General features: G+C 45.0%; 1 protein-coding gene across 2 annotated transcripts in view; it reads left to right on the forward strand.

Moving 5' to 3' along the window:
* The window catches only part of AGBL1 (AGBL carboxypeptidase 1), a 4,192,795-nt gene that overhangs the window by 936,108 nt on the left and 3,231,877 nt on the right, over nucleotides 1–24,810 (forward strand). For both annotated transcript variants that reach the window (XM_078683166.1, XM_078683165.1), the window contains exon 7: nucleotides 3,642–3,850. In XM_078683166.1, the coding sequence (XP_078539292.1) occupies nucleotides 3,642–3,850 (209 nt within the window). The remainder of the gene's footprint in view (nucleotides 1–3,641; nucleotides 3,851–24,810) is intronic.

A 24,810-nucleotide genomic window follows, 5' to 3' on the forward strand; every position in this document is an offset into this window, starting at 1 on the left:
GCTGCTCGGCGACAACACTATGGTACACGGCGATACCTCTTGTGATACTCGGCGATATCACTACAAACTGAACAGATGGCTTGCGTGACTAATTTCTCGTCACACAATCTATACCGGTATAGTTTACAGATAGCACGAAAAACGAACTTAACAAGTGTTAAAACATCGATCCTATTTCTATACCATGACGTAATCCTTAGCAACCAACATATTACCTTGGTTACCTCTTAGCAACCATCAATTTCTGCTACCAGAGAATTGATCCAGCGGGCTATAGAAAATATATCATAAACAACGCTACCCAACTTCATAATCTATAAACAAATTTCTATACTAAATATGGACCCATTTATGAACCAGATATATTTTGGGCCTACTGAATCAGGTGGTCAGAATAAATCTATATATACATTATCTATAAACTATATACATATTTATACACTTGCAGAGAGAATATTGTCACTAGAATAAAACCCAACCATTTAAACGACCACCATAGGCGACATGATCTAGCTAATGGTAACCTACACTTCTGAATAACCAAGACCAGCTTGTTTGTCAAAAGTAAGATTTTATTTTCTAAATTATGGTAAGTAAATTGAATGTTTTATAATTGAATTTTATTAGCAATAAAGCAAGCATGATTGTAAAGAATTATGGAAAGACATAATTTAAGCAAATGAATCAAAGTTAAAATGAATATTTAAAGTTTAGCATTTCTAAAACCTAAGTCCCTAAATAAGCTAAATAGATAGAAATTAAAGTAAAATTCTTTGAGGATTCTTACGTGCTCCACGCAAAGTCCAGCAGCACATCACCCTCATCGGAAAGTCAGAAAGCAGCAGCCAGCCCAACCCTAAGGGCATGACTTTTTATACCTTTCTACGCTAACTAAACTAGCAAAGGAAAGTTTTCAGAAATCCTCAACGTCCCATTGGCTGAGAGTGACAAGTGACATGTCACCAGATTCTCAAAAAAGTTCCACAAAATTATGTCTTACAAAGACCATTGTCTCTTCCACGTGAAGCCAGAAGCTTCCTGCGATTGCAACTATGTATTAAGTCATCCTCGCAGCTTCCATAGTCTTTCAGTACAATTTCCGCGGATGCCAAGTTAAGGACTGACAAAATGTTCACTTTCGACCTTGGCCATGTCCGACAGAATGATGTCAGCTCATCAGTTTTTGCTTTGTGAATGCAGCTTCAATAATCGTTTTAATTCAGAATGGACGTCTCGTGATTTTCTGCAGAATTCTAAGTCAGCTCTTTTTCTGCAGATCAAATGACTAGGCCCAAAAGCAGGCAACTTATGTTTTCTAGTATAAAACAAACACAAGAAAAGTATTAATGTAAGAAATAATGTAGATTCTGTATCCACCCCATGGTTTACTAATTAATTAACCCACCCGATTAATCAAAATGTTACCTAGCCATTGCAAACAAATAAAGCAGCGTTTATATTTACCAGTCTCCGTTTTTCTATGAGACCCATATGCACCTAGAATAGTAGAAATGACATCACACAGACAAGGAAAAGCAAAACAAGCACATGCTTATTTTAAGTTTGCAGCAGTTAGTAATGACAAAAACGAAAACAATAAATTATTTTATTATTTTGCACTAACAAAAAGATGCAACATTTATGCACGTTTATGAGCACACATGTTAGTCCCCCCACGTGTAAAGTTTAATCTAAGTTGTATTAGCACGACATATCACAAATCATTAATAATTTTATTCATGTTATGGAAATGTGACTTTGCGAGTTTAAACAAAATTTTGTTTTCTATCTCGCTCCATCACTGCAACATGTCTGTAACAGACTCCCACACAAACCCACATTCAAAATAAATTAAAGGAAAATGCGATTTAAAGCTATCGGTTTAAGAATTAATCAACGTCATCAGGGCAAGTCCCTTTGCAAAACAGAGCCCTCCCTGAAAGGCTGTGGACCTGGACCAGAGCACACTTTGCCCATGCCTTAAAAGGTCTTTTCCCCCTACATCTGATCTACTGCCCTCACCTCTCTCAATATCTGCATTCGCCACTCGCCACTCCTACGTTCCCATCTTCCTTAAAATATCATATGTCCCTCTAAGTAAATAAATACACTCCCACCCCTCTCCTACTGCATGTGCTCCTAGACATTTCTACACGTGAGTTCACCCTCGGCATCATCCCCCGCATCACTAAATTGTATGTATAATTGCATTTATATAGAGCTCACTACCCCTGATGAGGCGTTGAAGCAAGCTACTCTGGAACCCCAAAAGGATTAGTGGTGAATTAGTATAGGGAAAAATTGTATTTGAGCTGTGGAAATGTGAGTTTGTTAGTTGGGTTGAAGGGATAGTGGAGGGATTGAAGAGGGAAGGGTCTATAAAGTGTTTATTATGTTATCATAGCATTGGGAGGAGGTCTGGGAAGAGTAAAGTAGAGATGGCAGGGGGCAGCTCTATAATCTGAATAGGGAGAAAGCTATGGTATTGGATAAGTCTGGGAGGGATACATGAGGGAAGGGTTTAGTAAGGCTTGTTTGTGAGATCTGTATAGTAAAAGAGGTTTGAGATTATGCAAGGAGGTGTAGAGGAGGGAAGAGTCTAGAAAGGGTTATTTTGGGGATCATAGTAGTAAATTGATATTTGAGAGGAGTCAGAGAATGGAGTTAGAGGCTATATTAAGAGAGGTATAGGGTGAGAAATAGGGTAGTGCATTGGAGATAGTAGAGAGTGGTGATAGATGATATATTGAGAGATGTATAGGGTGAGATATAGGCTAGTGCATTGGAGAGGCTGAATTAGGAGTAAAGTAATACATATAAAGATAGATAAGTACATGAAAGGTATATATGTTTAAGGAAGGTAATATATCTAGATTTAAGTTGAATTTAATAAACACAGACTTAAAGGTGTTGCAGTACTTAAAGTTATTATATATATTTTTTCCTTTTAATAATTCAATGGTGAAGTAATTGTAGATAAATAGTTAGGATACAAATGTGCTCATTTATTCAGTGGCCTGTATACAAGTTAAATATAGAATAATATAACCATAGGGAATATGTCCATTTGTTAAGAAGACCTAACGAATATCTATATATTTATAAACATAATTATTATACACATTTATACAATGTAATAGACATTTCTTGATACATACATATAATTCAAATAAATGCTTACATACACAATTCAGAAAATTCTTCAGGGTGCAAAACTACTCCTACTAGTAAGTAACCATTTTGTTTTGCAGCGTAAATCTTCTCTGGATTCACATGCTGCGCACTGACTTTGTAGCTGTATCTAATTTATTATGGTGGCTGATTTTGAACTTGCAAACAAATCTCCTTACTCACATCTTATCTCCACTTGGCCTCTGAGTACCAGGAGGTCATTCACCATTTTATATTGATACTAAAGATCAGTTAACTCCCTCCAAGTCTTAAATATATAGATATTTAAGTCACTGTCTTGATAAGAATATATACAAATGGTGCCTACAGGTTCAAGAATGTTCATGGTGTGTTGAACATGCCATGTGGGACAAAAAATAAACTGCTGCACATTCACAGGCACGTGTGAACATTTTAAAAAAGTGTTAGAAGTGCAGTTTCTGAATGTTAAATGCTGTATCTTGTTCCAGAATCTAACTGCAAGAGAGCCGTTAGCAGAGGCTATGTGTGCGGATTACTGCGGTTCTACGAAGACTGGCATAGTAGTGACGCTTCCAACAGCTACGTCACGATTCGCAGAGCTCTCCTGCGTTGTCTCAAGCACATCACCAACATCCGTGCAGGCAGAGAAGCCTTTCTGCAAGCCAAGGGAATGGAAATTCTCTTCACAACAGCACAGGTCAGTTTTCACGTTATGATCATGCAGCGCTAAACTTATATGCTCATTGTCTGACACTTGTCTAAATGCATTTTCTTGTCTTCACCTGGTTGTGTTACTATAACGACTGAACTTAGCATCTATTCCAGCTATACAAATCCTGCTTGATCGGGTTATATTAGATTTGGCATATGGGGACTCAGCCGAGATGCAAGGATTCCCTAATTTTTTTTTAATCTACATTAAGAAGAGAGATCGGGCAGTACGAGATGCATTTTTGCCTATCTTTCCCTGGTTTGGGCAAGACCACTATTGCTGCCGTGCGCATAGTGTCCGGGATCTGATTGGCACTCCTAAAGGAATTAAACAACCTTGTTAAGATCGGCACTAAGATGGGGCAGAATTTTTTGTAGAAGAGGGAGGGGAACCTATCTGGGTCCGGGGACTTGAGCAGTTTGAGGCGTGAAATCGCTGTAATGACCTTCTCTATGGGGATGGAAGCATCTAGTGATGATGCCTGGTCTGTGGTCAGTGTGGACATAGTGACGAATTGTAGGTAAGCTGTGGTGTTGCGATCGGATGGAGTGTCCGCTATGTACACCTTTTTATAGAAATCCCAGAACACTTGGGCTATCTGTTCATCTCCTCTGACTTCCCCCTGTCAATCCCTCTGCAATGAGGAAACCATTGCTCTTTGTCTTTGGGTTCGCAATCTGTTCACCAGTAACAGGCCCGTACGGTCCCCCCAATGTAATAAGAATGTTTGAAGAAGATTGCTGCATATTCTGTCCAGGTCTAGTGCGGCTAATTGTGCCCTGGCTGCCTTAAGTTGCCTCCAGACCCTAGAGGCCCTAGTCCTGCTATTCACTTGTTCCAGTTCCTGTACCTGGGCTGCTAGGGTGGATCTCACCTCCTTGCATTCCCTATTTTGGGCGGCCCGATCACTATAAGCTCCCCCTTTACTACTGCTTTCATCGCCTCCCATAGTGTTGTGACCGCTATGTTGTCATCGAGGGTGAGGTAGTCATGCACTAAGTTGCTGTTCCACCAATTTGTTATGGAGCATAGTCTCTTTGAGTCTCCTGGTTCCGGGCAGGTGGGCTTGTGGAGTCACTCGTACCTGCACCGTCAATACGTCGTGGTCTGACAGGGCCATGGGTTCAGTGTTCACTGCTTGAGCCACCGTGTTAACCTCCCCAGTTCCCAGGAAATAATCTAAGTGAGCATAAGACTTATGCGCGTGGGAGTAAAATGTATATTGTTTCGAAGTGAAGTTGGCTGCCCTCCAGATGTCTATCAATCCCATCTCCCGTAACTGTAACTTCCCATCCCCCCATGGAAGTACGACGCTTGCGATCTGTCCATGTTTGAGTCAATGACTTTGTTTAGGTCCCCCCCTACCAGTGTCATATGGTGCTGTGGAGCCATTATGTTTGCTAAGTCAGCCTGAAGAAATCTCTCTTGCCCCAAGTTAGGGGCGTAGACTGAACTGACCACTAAAAGTTGTTTACCAAATTAAATAGTGTTGGCCAAAAGCCTCCACTTCAGTTCTGCCACTTTCTCCTTTACTACCCCCTTACAGCGCTTAGATATGAGAATAGCTACCCCGCCTTTTTCTCCTCCACTGAAGAGAATTATTGATGGGAAATGCCCTCAAGTGCATGCAGTGGTTATCTTTGGGGAGGAGGTGTGTCTCTTGTCGGAGACACATGTCGGCCTCAGCATGCTCTAAGTAGGAAAGGATTGCGTGCCGTTCACTGAGTTGTTGAGTCCCTTGACATTAAGGGTAAGTATTTTCACCGGCTCCGTAGTCATATTAGGTAGTTGCGGGCCGGACTAAGCTAGCCCCTTTGCTATGGCATATCCTCGTGCGGTAATGCAGCTTTGTGTAACATGAGGCTGTATTTGCCAACGTAGGAGTCCTTGCATGAAAGACTTGGGAGCCACCAGGACGCCTTGCAGGAGCATTTTATGAAAATTGTACATTGCCCCACCTCCCTAACCCCAACAAACCCAACAGTGAATTCCCAAAAAATTGTCAAGAAGTCGCAGTGCATGACCGTGCCTCCTTGGTGAAACAGGTTATAGGGTGCATCTCATTGCCAACGGTGCTCCCCCGTCCCTGCCCACCTGCCGCCCCCAGCATTTCTATAATCCACTTATCTGACCCCCGGAGTAGTTCATTCGCCTGTTCCTCATCCGGATTCAGCTATCAGAGAGGCCAACACCGCCAGGCGCTCCCTTGTCATAGTGTCTAGGTTCGGCTCCGAGAAGGTCCCCGACCACCTCCGACTGCTGACTCGTTGCCATTTCTCTTGTTGACCTTTCCTGTCGCCTCCCGAGGATTCAGCTGATGAGGGCCGGTCAATGCCCAGGACTTGACATGCTTCCTGCAGTGATCTGATTTGCTGAAGTTTGCCATCCCATTTGAAAATGATGCGAAAGGGGTGCCCCTTGGAGTAGGAAATACCTTGGTTGCGAAGGTGGGTCATGACTGGTCAAAAGTCTCTATGCTTCTGCAACGTGATGGCTACCAAGTCCTGATATAAGGCGATGGCGTGCCCCTGATACGTTAGTGGTTGTGCATCACGTGCTCGCCGCACAATAATCTCCTTAAGCTGAAACTCTGGCAGGAATACCAGGATGTCGGGGGGCCCGAAGCCCTCCATTGCAGATCGACTCTGTGAACCCTGTCTATTTTGATTGAAAAGTCCTGAGATTCTTGCAGCACGTGGCGGAAGAAACCTTGGGGAAACCCAATGATGTCTGTGCCTTCCACGTTGGAAGGAACACCCTTCACCCATATGTTTTTCCTACGGGAGCGATTATCCAAACCTTCCGCATGTGCCTGAAGAGCAATTTGTTGGGCCTGCAGGTGGATCACTTCTTGCTGTAGTTGCTCCAGTTCCTCATCCCCGGATTGTTTGTGGTCCTCCATTGGTCCTCCATTGTAGCCACTCTTCCTCCCACCGCGTCCAGGTGACTGCGCACCTTCTTCATCTCATCGGCAAAGTCTTTTTTGAGGGTGTGTAGGTTGTCCCTCAGAGTTGAGAACAGTTGTGATAGGAAGGCCCTTGTAACCGGTTCATCCATTCCATCTCAAGCCCTCTGGGTCAGCAGGGGAGGTGCGGCCATCCCCTCTTCCTGCCCCTGTTATCTTGGTGAACATGTCTTTCACATTCCTGTCCTTTTTACCTCTGTGGTAGACATGTCTAGGCTGTAGTTATAGGCGTGGGGTGGCAGTCCAAGGTTGTGAAACATCACCTGGGGCACGGGAAGGCAGCTGGGGCCCCTGCACTGGCAGCATGTGGGGGAGATTGAGTGACCACCCATCCATCGGTCTCTCGGCACTACATCTCCCCTTGTGTCTGATATTCCAGATCGGCACCCTGCGCTGCAGGTGGAGCAGAGTGTCGCACGTCCCGCCGATGAGCGGCGTTTTTCTGCCGTGTTCCAAATTACAAAGGCATTGGGGGGCCCCACTCTTTCTCCCGGTAGCATGGAACTGCAAGTGTCAGTGGTGCCACCAGTGCAGCCTCACTTGACGCTTGTTGGGCCCCAACCGCGTCTGGGCACTTTCCCCAATGGGCCGGGCTGTGATCTGGGGAGGGTTCCCCGGACACTCGGCAAGAGCCGCGCCCCCATGACAATGCGGAGGAATGTCAAAGTCTGCTTCTGCCCCAGCGGCTTCTTTGAAGGTAAGATCCGCGCTGGGTATTACGGGTGCCCGCCCAGACAATTGAATATCAGGGGTGGGGTCGCCGGGGCGCTGACCTTGACAAAAGAATCTGTAGCTATCAGCACTTCAGCCATCCCTCTGGTTCCTTCACAGAGTACGGGCCACCATCTTGGACCTCGGGGAGCAATGTTCTTGAGGCGCCATTTCATTTAGTCTCTGAAGCCAATGTCGGTGGAAAAGCATACAAAAGGGGATGATGGACGGAGCGTTTGAGCAAATCAAACACTCACCCCAGTCAACTGATCTGGGTTTAATCCATCACCATTCTTTAGCCCACTCAGCCACCCCATTTCAGACATGGCCATATGCAAATCAGTCTGACCCTGTGCCTCATGGGAACAGTCCAGCCCAAACTGCCAAGCCATGTCTTCCATGGACCGGAAACAAGCATCCTGGGACCGGTTTCGGATTCATAATCCTCATCAGCCAGGCTATCTTGAATCCAGTGGCCAAGTGAGCAAGGGACTCACGTCTGAGCATACCCTGCCACACTTAGGGCGAACAAAGCGATACAAAAGGGGATGATGGACGTAGCGTTTGAGCAAATCAAACACTCACCCCCAGTCAACTGATCTGGGTTTAATCCATCACCATTCTTAAGCCCACTCAGCCACCCCATTTCAGACATGGCCATATGCAAATCAGTCTGACCCTGTGCCTCATGGGAACAGTCCAGCCCGAACTGCCAAGCCATGTCTTCCATGGACCGGAAACAAGTATCCTGGGACCGGTTTCGGATTCATAATCCTCATCAGCCAGGCTATCTTGAATCCAGTGGCCAAGTGAGCAAGGGACTCACGTCTGAGCATACCCTGCCACACTTAGGGCGAACAAAGCGATACAAAAGGGGATGATGGACGGAGCGTTTGAGCAAATCAAACACTCACCCCCAGTCAACTGATCTGGGGTTAATCCATCACCATTCTTTAGCCCACTCAGCCACCCCATTTCAGACATGGCCATATGCAAATCAGTCTGACCCTGTGCCTCATGGGAACAGTCCAGCCCGAACTGCCAAGCCATGTCTTCCATGGACCGGAAACAAGCATCCTGGGACCGGTTTCGGATTCATAATCCTCATCAGCCAAGTGAGCAAGGGACTCACGTCTGAGCATACTCTGCCACACTTAGGGCGAACAAAGCGATACAAAAGGGGATGATGGACGGAGCGTTTGAGCAAATCAAACACTCACCCCCAGTCAACTGATCTGGGTTTAATCCATCACCATTCTTTAGCCCACTCAGCCACCCCATTTCAGACATGGCCATATGCAAATCAGTCTGACCCTGTGCCTCATGGGAACAGTCCAGCCCAAACTGCCAAGCCATGTCTTCCATGGACCGGAAACAAGCATCCTGGGACCGGTTTCGGATTCATAATCCTCATCAGCCAGGCTATCTTGAATCCAGTGGCCAAGTGAGCAAGGGACTCACGTCTGAGCATACCCTGCCACACTTAGGGCGAACAAAGCGATACAAAAGGGGATGATGGACGTAGCGTTTGAGCAAATCAAACACTCACCCCCAGTCAACTGATCTGGGTTTAATCCATCACCATTCTTAAGCCCACTCAGCCACCCCATTTCAGACATGGCCATATGCAAATCAGTCTGACCCTGTGCCTCATGGGAACAGTCCAGCCCGAACTGCCAAGCCATGTCTTCCATGGACCGGAAACAAGTATCCTGGGACCGGTTTCGGATTCATAATCCTCATCAGCCAGGCTATCTTGAATCCAGTGGCCAAGTGAGCAAGGGACTCACGTCTGAGCATACCCTGCCACACTTAGGGCGAACAAAGCGATACAAAAGGGGATGATGGACGGAGCGTTTGAGCAAATCAAACACTCACCCCCAGTCAACTGATCTGGGGTTAATCCATCACCATTCTTTAGCCCACTCAGCCACCCCATTTCAGACATGGCCATATGCAAATCAGTCTGACCCTGTGCCTCATGGGAACAGTCCAGCCCGAACTGCCAAGCCATGTCTTCCATGGACCGGAAACAAGCATCCTGGGACCGGTTTCGGATTCATAATCCTCATCAGCCAAGTGAGCAAGGGACTCACGTCTGAGCATACTCTGCCACACTTAAGGCGAACAAAGCGATACAAAAGGGGATGATGGACGGAGCGTTTGAGCAAATCAAACACTCACCCCCAGTCAACTGATCTGGGTTTAATCCATCACCATTCTTTAGCCCACTCAGCCACCCCATTTCAGACATAGCCATATGCAAATCAGTCTGACCCTGTGCCTCATGGGAGCAGTCCAGCCCGAACTGCCAAGCCATGTCTTCCATGGACCGGAAACAAGCATCCTGGGACCGGTTTCGGATTCATAATCCTCATCAGCCAGGCTATCTTGAATCCAGTGGCCAAGTGAGCAAGGGACTCACGTCTGAGCATACCCTGCCACACTTAGGGCAAACAAAGCGATACAAAAGGGGATGATGGACGGAGCGTTTGAGCAAATCAAACACTCACTCCCAGTCAACTGATCTGGGTTTAATCCATCACCATGGTGGAAAAGCATACGCCTGTGTTCCCACAGCTACCCCAAATACAGCCAGGGGTCTAGAGCTTAGAAACAGCACCAGGAAGCTCCCCGGCCGGCAGACGGAAATGGGGAGACGAGCGAGCCACGTCCTACCCGCTCGCCATCCTGGCCATGACCCTCGCTAATTAGATCACAGCGTGGTAATGTTTGGCTATATCGGATTTGCCCTTTTGTGCGCCCAGAGACTGGTAGGGGCAAAACCTCTGCAGTGGCTACCAATTTGTCGATTTGGGCTCTTTCAGAACTTCTTTCCCTGGGGCTGGTTCCAGGTAATCAGGCAACTGAGTCTTAGGGTCACTACTGTAGGTTGGGGCTGGAAATAAACTTTTTCTGAGCCAGGAGCTACAGCATAGTCCAAATGTTTGCTAGCCCACAGTGCTGCAGATGCAGTCCTTCGGATGGTGCACCCTAGCTTTGTGCACTTTCAAGAGAAGCAGAGGAGTCTATCTGTGGTCCTCCCTCCGATTCCAGCATGATCTGAGGGCCAGGGTGCCAGTGGTGCCACATTTATATCTGGAAAGAGGAACGAGGGGATCATGTGGTCATTAGTTATTGGGCTACTGGCCCCCCTCCTAACTAGTGACATGCTTCCTACAATGTGCGCCATTTAGCTAGCTCAGAGAGCCCCATTATTACACCTTTGAAACTAGCATGACCCTTCATTTGTCGTCAGAAGCACAGCAACCTAACCTAGAGGAGTAGCTACCAGAGGGCTACACGCCAATGGAAAGTGGATGTATGATGGTACAACATGGTACATACCACTGCAGTACCATCACAACGCAGCTTTTACAACGCAAGTCATTACCACGACTTGCGCTGTAGGGTGCTGGACTTAAGAATAGTATGATTTACTATTCCAACTCCAGCCTACGTACAGTAGGGAAGGTGTTGGAATAGTAAATCACACTATTCCTTAGTCTAGAGCGCCCTCCAGCGCAAGTCAAGGTAAAGACTTGCGTTCTAAAATCCGCATTGTAATGGTAATGCGGTGTTATTACCGCGTCGTAATGGTTGTTTAACGGGAAAGCCATTTTGAGGATGGATTTTCTCTCTCTGGTTCTGTCTCCTAATTTTCTGTAGGATAAAAGCTATCCTGCTCATGGGTCATGTTGCAGTCAACCCTTCAAAGGTGGCTTCCCCCTTGAAGCTTGCCTTTCCCGCTATCCTGGCAGAGGAGCTAACTCCTCGCTCTGAGGCAGCTGCCTTTGTTCCAGTGCTGAGGAGTCATTCATAAGTCTTCCCAGGTGGGCAGAATGCTGTCTGTTTGATGGACTAGCTGGAGGGCAGAGGGACAACATTCTAAAAGCTGCTTTCTTTAATAGTTACATTTAATTCAACCTGGGCATCAGGTCAGGTTTAATGCCATGATTGATTTGGTACCTTACTTAACCCAATTAGGCCGTCCCATTCAGAGGTTAACCAGACTGGGATGCCAGTCGGTAACCCTGTGTTAGCCAATGGGGCTAATAACCTTTCCACAGCAAAATGACAATTTGGAAGTTTTTTAATAAGGCATATGAAAATTATATGTTCTACTTGTCCTACTTAACAATATAAAGCTAACTACCATAGGGCTCTATAGACCTTCCTCGGGGTAGACTTACATTTATTATTTAGGGAAGTTGGGCTGTGCCATTAGTTGTAATGGCAAAGTTCAACAAGCAGTGTAAACCCTGTCCTTTCAGTCTGCAGTAGCAGGCTGGAGTCCATTTTGTCCTTGTCACATGCAGTGTGGTATAAACAGTGCTGAAGCCCTGTGTGAACTCTCTCCATTACATGCCTTGGGCACCATATACCTGGGACATATACGTAAGTCAGCCAATTGGGAATATCCAGTTCAACATATGTTTTGTATGAGGTTGGAACACTGACATTGAGGTCTAGTTAGCAGGTCTCAGTGAACTCTCAGAATTGAAAAAACAGCGGCATCAGTGCAAAAATGTAAGGGTCAACATTCTAAAAGAGGCATTTCCTTACAAACATCCTCCTTACTTCTTGAGCTCTGCAAGAAGCTGAAGACCTGGGTTTTTGAGTAGTCCCAGGAGGGCCCTAGTTTTGGCTTGACTCAGACATTACATTAATTGATTCTCCTGTGCTGATTTCTTTTCTTTTTAATTGCGGTATTGCTATTCGGGTATTGGAGCATTGCTTACCAGTGTATTTCCTATATGTAACCCATTCCTCACTGTTTTTCCTTGGATTGAACTGTGTTTTTTTTTACTATCCTACACAATAATTATAGATTTAGCTCTTCGGAAGTACAACACTAGCTACTGATATCCACCATTGTATTGACTAGCCTTAGACAGAAAAGGGTTGGACAGTTGATGTGATCAAAGGCCACTGACAGGTCTAATGAGATAAGGAGTTGTCTTTATCTGTGGTTAGAATGGTGTTGCCTACGAATTGTAATATTGTTATGCATGATCTGATGCCGTAATGGTGATTGTGAAAGAGATAATTGCTATTCATGTGATCTTGAAGATGTTCTTACCCTGCTTTTTCATTCATGTTACAGATTACAGGAAAGGTGAGTAATAGGCCACAATTTGGCAATGTCATCAGGGGACAGTGTGGGTTCCTTTAGACAGGGAGAATCTGACCTGTCTTTAGTTCTTCAGAGCAGGATGCTTTAATGGAGAGAAGCATTGACAATGGCAAGTTAAAGGCAATAGAAACTTATTTGGAGATAGCTTTAATGAATTACGAGGGACAGACTTCATCTTCACAAATAGTGGCCGCAAGGGAGTTGAGAATGTTGATGAGGGCAGCTAGAGACGTGTGAACATCAGACTAGAAGCAGGGTTGAAGATGTCAGTTCGCTGTATTTTATTATTTTAAAGTACATTCTGTATCTGTTGGCATCTTCATTAATGGTGTTGGATAGTATTTGATTTTAGTTTATGTGATGAGTTGTGTCCATGTTATACAGAGGGAATTGAGGGCTATTGGCAATTTTGCTTTTCTTTCATTTACGTTCATGTTTGCTGATGGAGCCTTCATTGTTGCTAAGGTCTTTAGAAAGCAGGGTGATTAAGAATTCTGCTTGTACTCCTGTGTTTTAGTCAGAGCAATGATGTTTTTAGGAATGTGTTAAAGCAATTACAAGGCTTTTGATGACAGAAGTAGAAGTGGCAGAGTGAAAGATAAGTTTGAGAGGTAGTCCTAATTTATAAAAAAAAAAGGGGACAGAGGCGAACCCTCTAATTACAGGCCTATCAGCTTGCAGTATGCCCTCCAAAAGGTCTTCTGTAGAGCCCTTCTGCACAAAATTCAGGCTTGGGAGGAAGAAAATACAATCTTATCTCAATACCAAGCAGGTTTTAGGGAAATGATGGGAACTGGAAAGTGGTTGTGATTGGTTAAGGCAGTTTTTATCTAGCTTTTATCGATCTAAAGACTACCTTCGACCTAGTTCCCAGGCATAAGCTATGGCTTGTGCTTAATGATATGGGGATTCCGCCATCTATCCTCAGTTTGCTAATTCGATTGCATGTGTGAGGAACAATGCACAGGTCAGATGAGGGCTAAAGGGACAACTTACAGAGGTATTCCAGTTAGCAGGGGAGTGCGCCAAGGCTGAGTCTTGGCTTACACCCTTTTTTCATTATATATGAATGAGGTGGTTAGCTTTCTGCAACAAGAACCTGCAGACACACCAACCTTGGAGGGGTGGGGGGGGGACAATGTATCAACCTTATTGTTTGCAGACAATACCTTGCTGGTGTCCAAGACCGGGCGGGACTTCAGTTTCTCCTTAATAGATCTCAATGGTTCTGTGATACCAAGGGTTTGGTAATTAACTCTACCATAACCAAATTCATGGCCTTTAATCTGCACAAGTCCTTTAAAGGCAGTGTAGTGCTAGATGGGCCCCCCCTGGAAAGAGTCGGTACCTTCGACTACCTGGATGTTCGTCTCTCAGATAGAATGCCCTGGAATCCCCACATAACCAAGATGTTCCTGTGCCACAAGTGTGTCACGGGAGTGATAGGGAGGGAATATCGTTCTTCGCATAGTAGACCGGTCACTGCCGCATTGGAGGTCTATGATCTTAAGGCAGTTAGTGCAGTGCTGTATAATGCAGAGTTGTGGGGCTTTGATAAGATACCCGAGCTTAGCACCTCAGAGAATAAATTTCTCAGGAACCTCATGATGCTTCCCCAATGTATCCTGCTCACACCACTAATGCTCAACATGGGCAGACGCACAATTAATGACAGAGTGAAGCATGGCTTGCTGCTTTACTAGGCACGCAATATGAGGATACCGGAGCTACTGCCTTTTGTGGAAGCCCTAGCAGAGGTCGCCTGTCTTGATACGTGCAATAAGGTAGGGTGATAATAAATTTCAGGAATTTAGTGTCAGATGTAGGGCTCAAGGGTCTTTGGGACAAGCCAGATCCCACCCTGCTACGAAAAGAGGCCCTGAGGCAATACTACTGGAAATGGGTGGAGAAACATGAGCTTACTAAGCCTACTCTGGGGAAACTGATTGAGGAATGTTTGCTCCATAAACAGGTTAGATCACTGGAACCCTATCTAGATTTAATCCAGGTCCCCCGGATAGAATGTTATGCATTCAGCTCAGGTTTGGTACCCTTCCTGTTGGAGAGGTTACAGCTAAGTGGCATTCCAACTCTTTAAGTTTAAGCAGTTGCCCTAGAGGAGTCCATAGCTCATGTGCGGTTTGCATGTCCTGCTTACACGCAGCCCAGGGACAAGTGGCTTAAGCCGGTCTGCCATCAACTGGGCACACAGAACCACTTGGATTGGCTACACATACTGAAGTCGGAAGCCAGACCCCTTTTTGCCTGTGCTATGGCTAAGTTTCTAGGCCACTTGTGGGGCATTAGAAGGAAGGCACTTATATGAGCATGAAACCCTCGGGTGTACGCGCGCTTAATAAATTCCTATTACCATAACATAACATGAGATCATCTTAGTAATGGCCAGTTTGACCTGCAGTTTGAGTTGCCCTTTTGGTCCCAGTACCAAACTTAGGTTACCCCCACTCGTTTTGGACGTTGCATAAGCACTTTATTGTAAATTGCTTGCATAACCTGATTGCAAGGGGTCGACCTTAAGGTCAACTCCGTGACATCCTTTGCTAGATGCTTTCACAATCTTTCACTAGTTTTTGTATTCTATATTTGTTTTTAATTATTGAACTTTTTTTTTTTAAAATGTACAAAAGATTTTATGATGTCTAATATGTTTTAGCCATGCAGGTACTTTGCTGTGAAATCACAATTTTGAGACATAAGCTTTTGCATGTCTATGATGGGTTGCCTTGTATGAATTCTTCTTCTTTTATTTTTTTAACTGTTTTTAACTATGTAAGTTCTGTGCAGCTTTTATGACTTGAACAGTTGAAATAAAGCTTAATGATGATAAGTTTGAGATTTAGATTGTTGATGAAAATGCCTTTGAAGGATTTGAAGGTCTTTTGATATTTTTTGTTCTATTTTAGGGTCATTTAAATATGCTTGTCGGAGGTTGAGCAGGGTGATATAGTTGGGTGGGGTGGTCAGGCCCGCTCGTGGTTCTGTCAGACTTTCAATAATGTTTTTATGCCCCAGAAAGCAGTGCAACAAACCCATATTGTACAGTTCCATGCGAACTATTGAAAATATCTCAAAGTTTCCCTTGAAATGTATGTTTCACAATCAGTCCACTAAATCACTCCTTATCAAGGTCTCTATGATTATACTGAAAGTATGTCACGCTTTAAAATTTTAGTTAATTTTTTGTTGCAAAAAAAGACAATTTATGCTGAACATTCTTTACATTAATTTGAGCTAAAGACATTTTTTGTGAAATCTGAAAACTATGCATTTAATGTGGCAAAAATGGAAAATCCATAAATGTGTGTTAAATGTACCAGTCACAGAATTGCATAAATCCACTAGCCATCGACATTGTCCATTTTTTTTAAACTTTGAACAGTAAACCTAAAAAATCTAATTACAATCAGTGTCGGTTGTTAGCTGCACTTTGAAAAACACAGCATTTTCAAGCTATCTACATCAAAATAAGCATGTAACATTATAAAATACCTAAATATGTGTAATATGACCCTATATTATTTTCTGAGGTTTCTGGTAATAACAAACCCTAATCATTTATTTATTTGCGGTTTTTATAAAGCGCGACACTCATTCCATGGGATATCATGGCGCTGAAAACCAGGGAGGCTGTTGGGGCGTGTGCTGAGAGATTTACGGTTTAGGGAAGAGATGCGTTTTGAGTTTCCCTCGGAACTGGAGATAGTTGGTGGTATGTCTCAGGTCCGAGGGGAGCTCATTCCACCTTTTTGCTGCAAGGTAGGAAAAGGAGCGTCCGCCTGTTCTGACCTTGTAGATGCGTTTAGGTTTCGCCAGGGCTGATTGGCATAATCGTAGGTTCCTGTTGGGTACATAGAATTCGATCTTCCCATGGAGTATCGAGGGGCCAGTTCCATGTAAGGTCCTATGAGCATGGCTAAGTAGTTTGAAGGCAGCCCTCTGGCGCATCGGGAGCCAGTGAAGTTTTTTTAAGCACTCTGATGCCGAGTCTTGCTTGTCTTTATTGAGAATGAGTTTGTCATGAGAACTTCTTTCTGGACCATAGTCCATGGTTAACCCTTATGTATCCCATGTTTACAGTGTGTTCACTTCATACTGCATACATAATATTTGTTCATATTACATATTATAATGTGCTCAATTTATATATTTTTTAGTCCTAAATGTTATTTTTGTTTCTTGGGGCATATGTACATGCCCCTATCGCCACCACAATGTCACTTTTACCAACATTTTGGTGGCGATAGGGGCTTAACACTGCCTTGTACATAAGGCCCCCTTTCACGCTATCGTTAGCGTGAAAGGTGTGGGCAGTGGGTGTTGTGGTGGGCGTTCCATTGCACCACCCATTCATTATGCCGCTGCCCCCTATGTACAAGGGTGGCGCACATAGAAGGCAGCAACAAAATTAAGACAAGGTCATTCCTGCTCTCAAGTTGATGAAACAATGAGAAATGCATTATTTCTCCTTGTCTTTGCTTTTTCCATGTGTGATGCCAGGGAAACGCAAAATGCTGTGGTTTGTTTATGTACAGGAAGGTGTCCCTTCCTGCACATAAACAAACCTTTAAACAAGATGCCATTTTGTCACTTTCATGTGTGCTGCATGAAGCAGCACACATGAAAATGACAGAATGGCATTTTAGGATTATTTATGTGCAGCAAGGGACACCTCCCTACACATAAACAATCCTCCCCTGCAGGCAGACACCATTGAACTATGGTACAAGGGTGCCTACGTTGACGCTAAGTTGCTAAACTTAGCGCCATCACTGTGAGAAAGAGCAAGGCTTCACCACATTCCTGTAAATATGGTGCAGCCTTGAGTTTCAGAAATAGAAGAGGGCGGTATTAAGCCAAGGAGGCTAACGCCGCACTCCGCCACTTCCTTGTACATATCCCACCCAGTTTCCGCCAAGAGACCATCCCCTTTTTTTAATTCTTTTTCAAGTGAGAAATGTTCCCTGCAGTCAGTTCATTGAAGTATATTCATGTGCAGATTATTCCGTACTATATGTGTAGCATAATGAGGTTTGGAGCATGGACATCACAACAACGACCTAATTAATAACAATTCACTACCATCCAAAGAGAAACACAGTCAGTAACATCTTTCCACAGGAAAGTTACAGAAAAGGGGAAAAAAGTGGGGGTTTTCCTTCCTTTTCTTCTTCCCTTACTTCTCTTTTAATTGAATATAAATGCCAGTTAAAACCTGCTCAGATTTTATTGAATTACCTCAGAGAAGGGGGACCTCTACCTTCAGCCAAGGCCATCTCAGACTTATAGACGTGTCTCAGGAAGGCCCACCATTCAACTGGTTTTGGGTGTATAGTAGAAATCCATGCAAGAGCTATACAAAACTGAGCACAGACATTCATTATTGTCAATGAGCACTTAATTCCCCATTCGTACTCAGACTTGACATCCATCAGTATCTCTGTAGGGGAGAGTGAGATTTGGAAGCCGAGGCTTGAGGACATTAGCTTGGTTACCCCGTCACAAAAATGCTCGGGGCTGGGCATTTGCACGATGTCTGCAGCTAAGAAAGAACATTTGAGACACCTGACTTTGTCTCACCAGTTGGAAATCCTCTTAGGAGTGTAGTATTGATGGCAAATAGTCTTAATTTAAGATTAATGAAGTGTACAGAGCAATTGATGATCTCCAGTGTCCTCAGAATCTCAGAAACAAGGATATCGAAGGATATAAGCCAATTCCATTTTGTTGCCAATACTTTAGAGGAAATTGGCATTGAGGGGGGAAGAAAGATGGCACCTTGATCCTGCCAGGGAGCACTCACCTCTCCTGTGTCCATGACCGTGATTCCTTCGGCTGCTTGCATCTGTGGCGGCAAGCAGCATTACCTGCCTAGAAGGACCCGAGAAAGTGATGCCTTGGTAGAAGCACTTGCACACACCAGGTACGGCTCTGGATGTCCTGGATGCTGCTGCGGCTTCACTGCAGGAGGCTGCAAACTTTGTGGAGGCTTACCGGCATGCTGCGCGGACTCGCAGTAGTAAACTCTCAGCCTCAGATTTGCAGCAGCTGGCCATACACCTCTACAATTGTCCACAGCGAGTGAGCAAGCTCTGGGGAGGGAGACGGGCCATTTGAGCAGCAAAGGCACGCAATGTGGAGACCCAGGATCGGGGTAAGGATCTTCCACCCAATGAGGAGGGTGAGGTCAGCCCTCAAGCAGTGGCTCCCTCGCATTCAAAATCCCAGGCTGGGCCTTCCATTCTGAAATTGCTTCAGTCTGGTGCAGCACGAAAATGTCTTCAATTGGCAATCAAAGAGAGATCGGCCTCTGACACAGGGGCTTCGTTGGCAGGTGCACTAATGACGGCAGCTATGACTGGAGGTGGTATAGTGATCTCCTAATCCTCTGTGGACTCAGTGACAGAAGGAAATCATCTTGCTATTGATGTGGCGGACTTGCCTGGTTTGCATCACTCCACCAGCCCCTCGTCTGGATGAGATGATCAGTCCTACCTGGCAGCTCAGCAGGTTATATATGGCAGAACAAAAGTTGTGGCAATTGTATCAGACTCTCTGCAGGAACAGGATGGGGCTCCAGTGGCTACAAAATCTGACTCTAATACGGTTGCATCAGAATCGAATGCCCGGCCAATCTCACAGCATGCAAGCAATCATGACAGGCAGCAATTTGAGCTCCCCCTTGCATTCTACACTTCTGGAATATATCCAGAAGGTAGCATTGGCAGCGATAAACTTTGCAGGCATGAGGAGGGTTCCCAGCTTGTTTAGGAGAGCTGGGTAATATTAGGAGGAAGATATCAGAGCTGTTCAGATTGCATCGCCTTGCAAACCTTTGAAGCTGTGGCAGCCAGGAAAGGCAGGGGATTTTGTTGCTAAGAGCAGTCTGCTCCCGAAGGGGGTTACCTCAAAGGGGGAGGAAAGGGCACCTATTTCCCACTTATTAGTAGTTTAGCAGCTGAAGGTAGACAATCTACAGAGAAGCATTCTCCCCTTAAGGGCTCATACCAGCACCCTCAATTAACTGCTAATTTATCCTGTGGTACCCCCTCCGACTGCACCATGCCATCGCTATGGCAGGATGTTTGCTTGGAGGATAACTATCAAGGACTGCCCCAAGAACCATCCCTCTTGGCAATTCTACAGATTCTTCAAGTCCAGCATTCCTGAGGCGCAGTCGAATTACACTTAATCACGTGCAGACAATCTGAAAATGCAGTCATCAATTTCTGAGTTAGCAGGAAAGATGTCCCACTTCGCTACGGAGTTGACCTAGCTGAAACAACGAGTGTATGATGTGAGGAGGTGGGGGCATCTGTACCTAAATCCACCGGGAATCATAGCAGTCAGCTGGAGTATCTACAAATCAAGGTGGAAGATATGGAGGATCGCCAGAGAAGAAACAACCTTAGGATATTCAGAATACTAAAGGGGAATGAGGGTACTGATCCTCGCCAGTACATTGTGTAACTGTTTGCAAAAGCTTTTCCAGAATTGATGGATTGGGCCTGGGATGCACAAATTTAGCATGGTCTTCCCCTTTATCGCAATCTGAATAATTTTAAGCCATCACAGGCCTGTCCAATTCTAATCTATGTCCGGAAATTTCTCCTCAGGCAGGCAATTTCACTTTAGACATGCCCTAATAAACCTGTCTCAGTGGATGCAATGTAGATTATAGCATGCTCAGACCTATTTAAGCCTACTATGGATCAGCGATGGAAGCTACGGCAATCTATTGACACCTTAGAAGCTGTTGGGGCCCAAGTTTTCTTGCAAGGACCAGCCCGGCTTAATATCATTAAGGATGGGTGGATCCTGATGTGCTACTCAGAGAAATATGCTTCACAGACTCTTATCCATATGAGGGGGCCTACTAGTTAGTAGTATAGCTTACAGTAGTCTGTGATGATGTTCTTGTAACCTATATTTCTCTCTTAACATGATTCAAGTCTAATATGGATCAGCTACGGAAGCTACGGCAATCTTGTGATCCCTTAGAAGCTGTTGGGGCCCAAGCTTTCTTGCAAGGACCAGCCCGGTCTAATATCATTAAGGATGGGCGGATCCTGATGTGCATCTCAGAGGCAGATGCTTCACAGGCTCTGAGCCGTATGAGGGGAGTAGTTCTTGTTACCTATCTTTCTCTCTTAACATGATTCCTAGGAGTTCTTCCTTTTCTTTCTCTACATTTGGTTTGGGTACTGACTTATTTTGTGTTGATTTATTTTCTTTAGAACTGATTGCTTGCTGGCTAATATGACTTGGTGGTTGGTTGTTGATGGGCAGGGGATGATAAGGATACAGAGTGAAGGCAGGCTCTCTCTTCAGGGCTATCAATCCATCAACAGCTCAGTGGGCTAGGATGATTTCTTCCCATTGACACAGTGGGGTTGGTTGGAGGTTGGGGAGTGGGGTTGGTGGGTTGCCACAATAGACAGCCTCCTCTTGCAGAGAATATAGCTTGGTGTGAAGGGAGGAGTTGGGGTGAGTAAAATAAGTCATAATGTTCTTTAATATTCAACAACATTTATATTCCTTCTTTACTTCTTTCAGAAAATATGGTCTAGAGTGTGGGGGCTGCCAAGTTTAATCTTTTAGGATCATGGCTAGAATACAATTTATGAACTGGAATGCCTCTGGCTTAAGTTCACGAAGCAAGCGACAGCTGGTGCAGGAAGAAATTGGGATGTATAGACCCACAACCGTTAGCATTAACAGAGACTCATGTAGCATATAAGGATCGCTTATTATATAGGCAACTGGGCCATGATTTAATTATCTGGCCTACATAATTGGTTTCCATGCACGGGTTAACTATCTTATTTGCAAGAAATCTCAAACATAAGGTCTTGAAAACTGCAGCAGATTCCACGGGGAGATGGGCATTAGCACAGTTGGAATTATACTCCCAGACATTTGTTATCTATGTAGTTTATGGACCAAAGGCTGATGACCCTGAGATTTTCAACATTCTTTTACTGGAGTTACTAGACTGGGCAGGTGCACTAAATATAATGGCTGATTTTAATTGCATATTGAACTACAGTATTGATTCCACTAAACACAATACTACTACACGTATGCCCAGAACCAGGGCTTAAATGGAAGGCTTGACCCAGCTATATAGGCTCTTTAATGCATGGAGGATTGCCCATCCTTCCAACCCTGGATATACTTTCTGTTCATGCCCACACAAACACTATTCCAGGATTGATATGGTTCTCATTCATAGGCCTCTCTTAGCAAGTGCAGAAATTGAGATTTGCACCAGGATTGTATATGGTCACAATCCAATTTTATGTACAATCTATCTTACGGAGGCTAGAGCTAATTACTATGTGTTTTCATTCCCCGTCATCTATTGTCTAATAGCGAATATGGAAGGTATATCACTGCTCTATTAAGGGAATTCTTCCTCACTGATACAGGCACAGCTGCACCCCCATTAGTCTGGGGTGCAATGAAGGCATATGTACGGGGTATTACATTGCAATATATTATTAAACAAAATAGATCTGCTCTGGGGGATACCCATGAACTGAGGCAAGATATCCTTCAGTTTGAAATCATACATGCACAAAAAAATCCTTCATAGCGGTGAGGACGAGTAGGCCATCATTCTACAACGGTTTGAAAAGTGATCTTCACTTGGGCGCGGTGTGATGGAGCAGATAGCAGCTAAGTATATTCAGAACAAAACTCTGCAATATGAATATGGAGATAGGGTTTGTCATGTGCTAGATCATCAAATTGCTGATAAGCAGTCTAAAAGTATTATTCATTCTATCAAAGGCTTGGATGGTAGGGTTCGCCATAACCCTGAAACTAATATGGAGCAGTTAGCTACTGTTAGAAATGGAGATCTCTGGTTGGCTAAGGCTTGCCCCAAAGCCAGGCAGAGACCACCATTCTAGTCAGGAAAAGGGAGTTACATGCCAAAGATAACCCCTGCTCACCCCCTTGGTAGCTTGGCAAGAGCAGTCAGGCTTATTTCAGTGGGGATGTGTAAAGCATTTGTGAAACACACACAGCAACAACATACTAGGCACACCACAAAAGGAACTCCACACAAGGCTATATATAAAAATAGCCTTTGTATTATCATTCTATTCTATTCTATTCTATTCTATTCTATAGTTTGGTAAAGCGCAAAACAGCTGCCCCAGCGAAGAGGCGTCCCGGCGCTAGAGAAACCACATACCCTAGCCTGAGAGTAGAAAGAAAAGAGGAGAATTAGGGGGGGGGGAATAGGTGCATTTTAATGGCTTTTCGGAAGGCAGGTAGACTTTCTAAGGAGCGGATATTTTGTGGTAGAGCGTTCCAGAGCTTGGCTCCCAAAACCCTAAAGGAGCGGCCGCCCATGCGGCAAAGTTTTATGCGAGGAACGCACACAAGGTGCTGGTTAGAGGATCGCAAGTTACGTGACGGAGCATAAGGATTAAGAAGAGGTCGTAGCAGTGTTGGACTTCCGAGTTTGAGGATTTTAAAGGTCATGGTGAGGGTTTTGAACTTAATTCTGGATTCAACAGGTAGCCAGTGTAGTTTGCGAATTGTGGCTCTGGCCGAGCATCTGCGAGGCAGGCCGACTAAGGCTCTGGCCGCAGAGTTTTGCACGCGTTGCAGTCGTGCTATCTCTCATTTGTTGGCGCCTAGGAGGAGTACGTTGGCGTAGTCCAAGCGCGAGAGGATTGTTGCTTGAATAATAAGTTGACGGACCTTCGCGTCAAAGTATCCAAGTATGTGGCTAAGACTCCTCAACAAGCCAACACAGGTGCCAGCTACTTTTTTGGTATGGATCTGGTAATTAAGTGAGGCATCCATCCAAACTCCTAGATTCTTAACTAGGGTTTTGGGAGGTGGAGTGGTGCCTAAGGAAGACGGCCACCAGTGCTCATTCCAATGACTGATGTTTTTACCAAGGAGTAGCACTTCTGTTTTTCCAGCATTGAGCTGTAAGCAGTTGTCCGTCATCCATTGGGCTACTGCAGAGAGACCGTCTTTAAATCTTGAGGACAAAATGGAGGGGCCTTCCGTGAGAGTGATGGCCAGCTGTGTGTCATCAGCGTACGACACCAGTGTCAGGCCCCGCTCTTTGGCCACTGCCGCAAGAGGTTGCACGTACAGATTAAAGAGGGATGGCTCAACGCAGAGCCCAGCGGAACTCCCTGTGCAATGGGATGTGGTTTAGATAAGAAGGGGGGTACTGAGACCCGAAAGGATCTGTCCTTGAGGGAAGAACGGAACCACTCTAAAGCAAGGCCAGATACTCCGAATGTCTCCAGACGATTAAGAAGGATGTCGTGGGATACCGTATCAAAGGCCGCACTGAGGTCGAGAAGAATCGGCGCAGCACTCTGACCGGCATCTAAAATCGTCCGAAGGTACTCGGTAGTTGCCAGGAGAGCAGACTCCGTGCTATGGCCCGGTCTGAACCCATTTTGAGATGGGTCCAGGATGTTATTTTGGACCATATATTGGGACAGGACGCTATTAGCGTGGGCCTCTGCGAGTTTGGACAGCCATGGAAGCAGTGAGATCGGTCGGAAATTTTCCGGTTTAGATGGATCTAGGGTGGGTTTCTTGATGATGGGTGAAACCCACGCTTGCTTCCAGGCAGATGGTACACTAGCTGAGGAGAAGGAGAGATTCAGAATAGAGGCCAGGGAAGGCAAAAAAAGTTACGTGATTGCAAGAATTGGGCGGGGCGCATGGGGTCTGACGGGGAGCCAGTTTTGACTTTCCGGCACAATTTGGTGAGGTGGTCGAAAGAGATTTCTGGGATGTGGGACAGGATAGTACAGTTGAGGGGGGGATTGGTGACTTTAATAAAGTTGGGGGAGTGCTGAGGGAAGGATCTGTAAATCTTTTGAACTTTGTCAACAAAGAACGTGGCGAGATCCTCGCATTGTTGCGCAGAGGAGATACTGGGGGGGGGAGATTTGCAGCTCTGCAGTTCTTGGACCAATTTAAAAACTACTTTGGCAAGGGTAGGGCTCGAGTTAATTTTATCTGCATAGAAGGCGGTTTGTGCGGCACGGATGGCTTTGTGGTATATTTTTTGTTTCGATAGATAATTGATTTTATCTTCATTGTTGTATTCCCTTCTCCAGA

This window comes from Lissotriton helveticus, chromosome 3_1, assembly GCF_964261635.1.
Source record: "Lissotriton helveticus chromosome 3_1, aLisHel1.1, whole genome shotgun sequence".
Taxonomy (NCBI): Eukaryota; Metazoa; Chordata; class Amphibia; order Caudata; family Salamandridae; genus Lissotriton; species Lissotriton helveticus.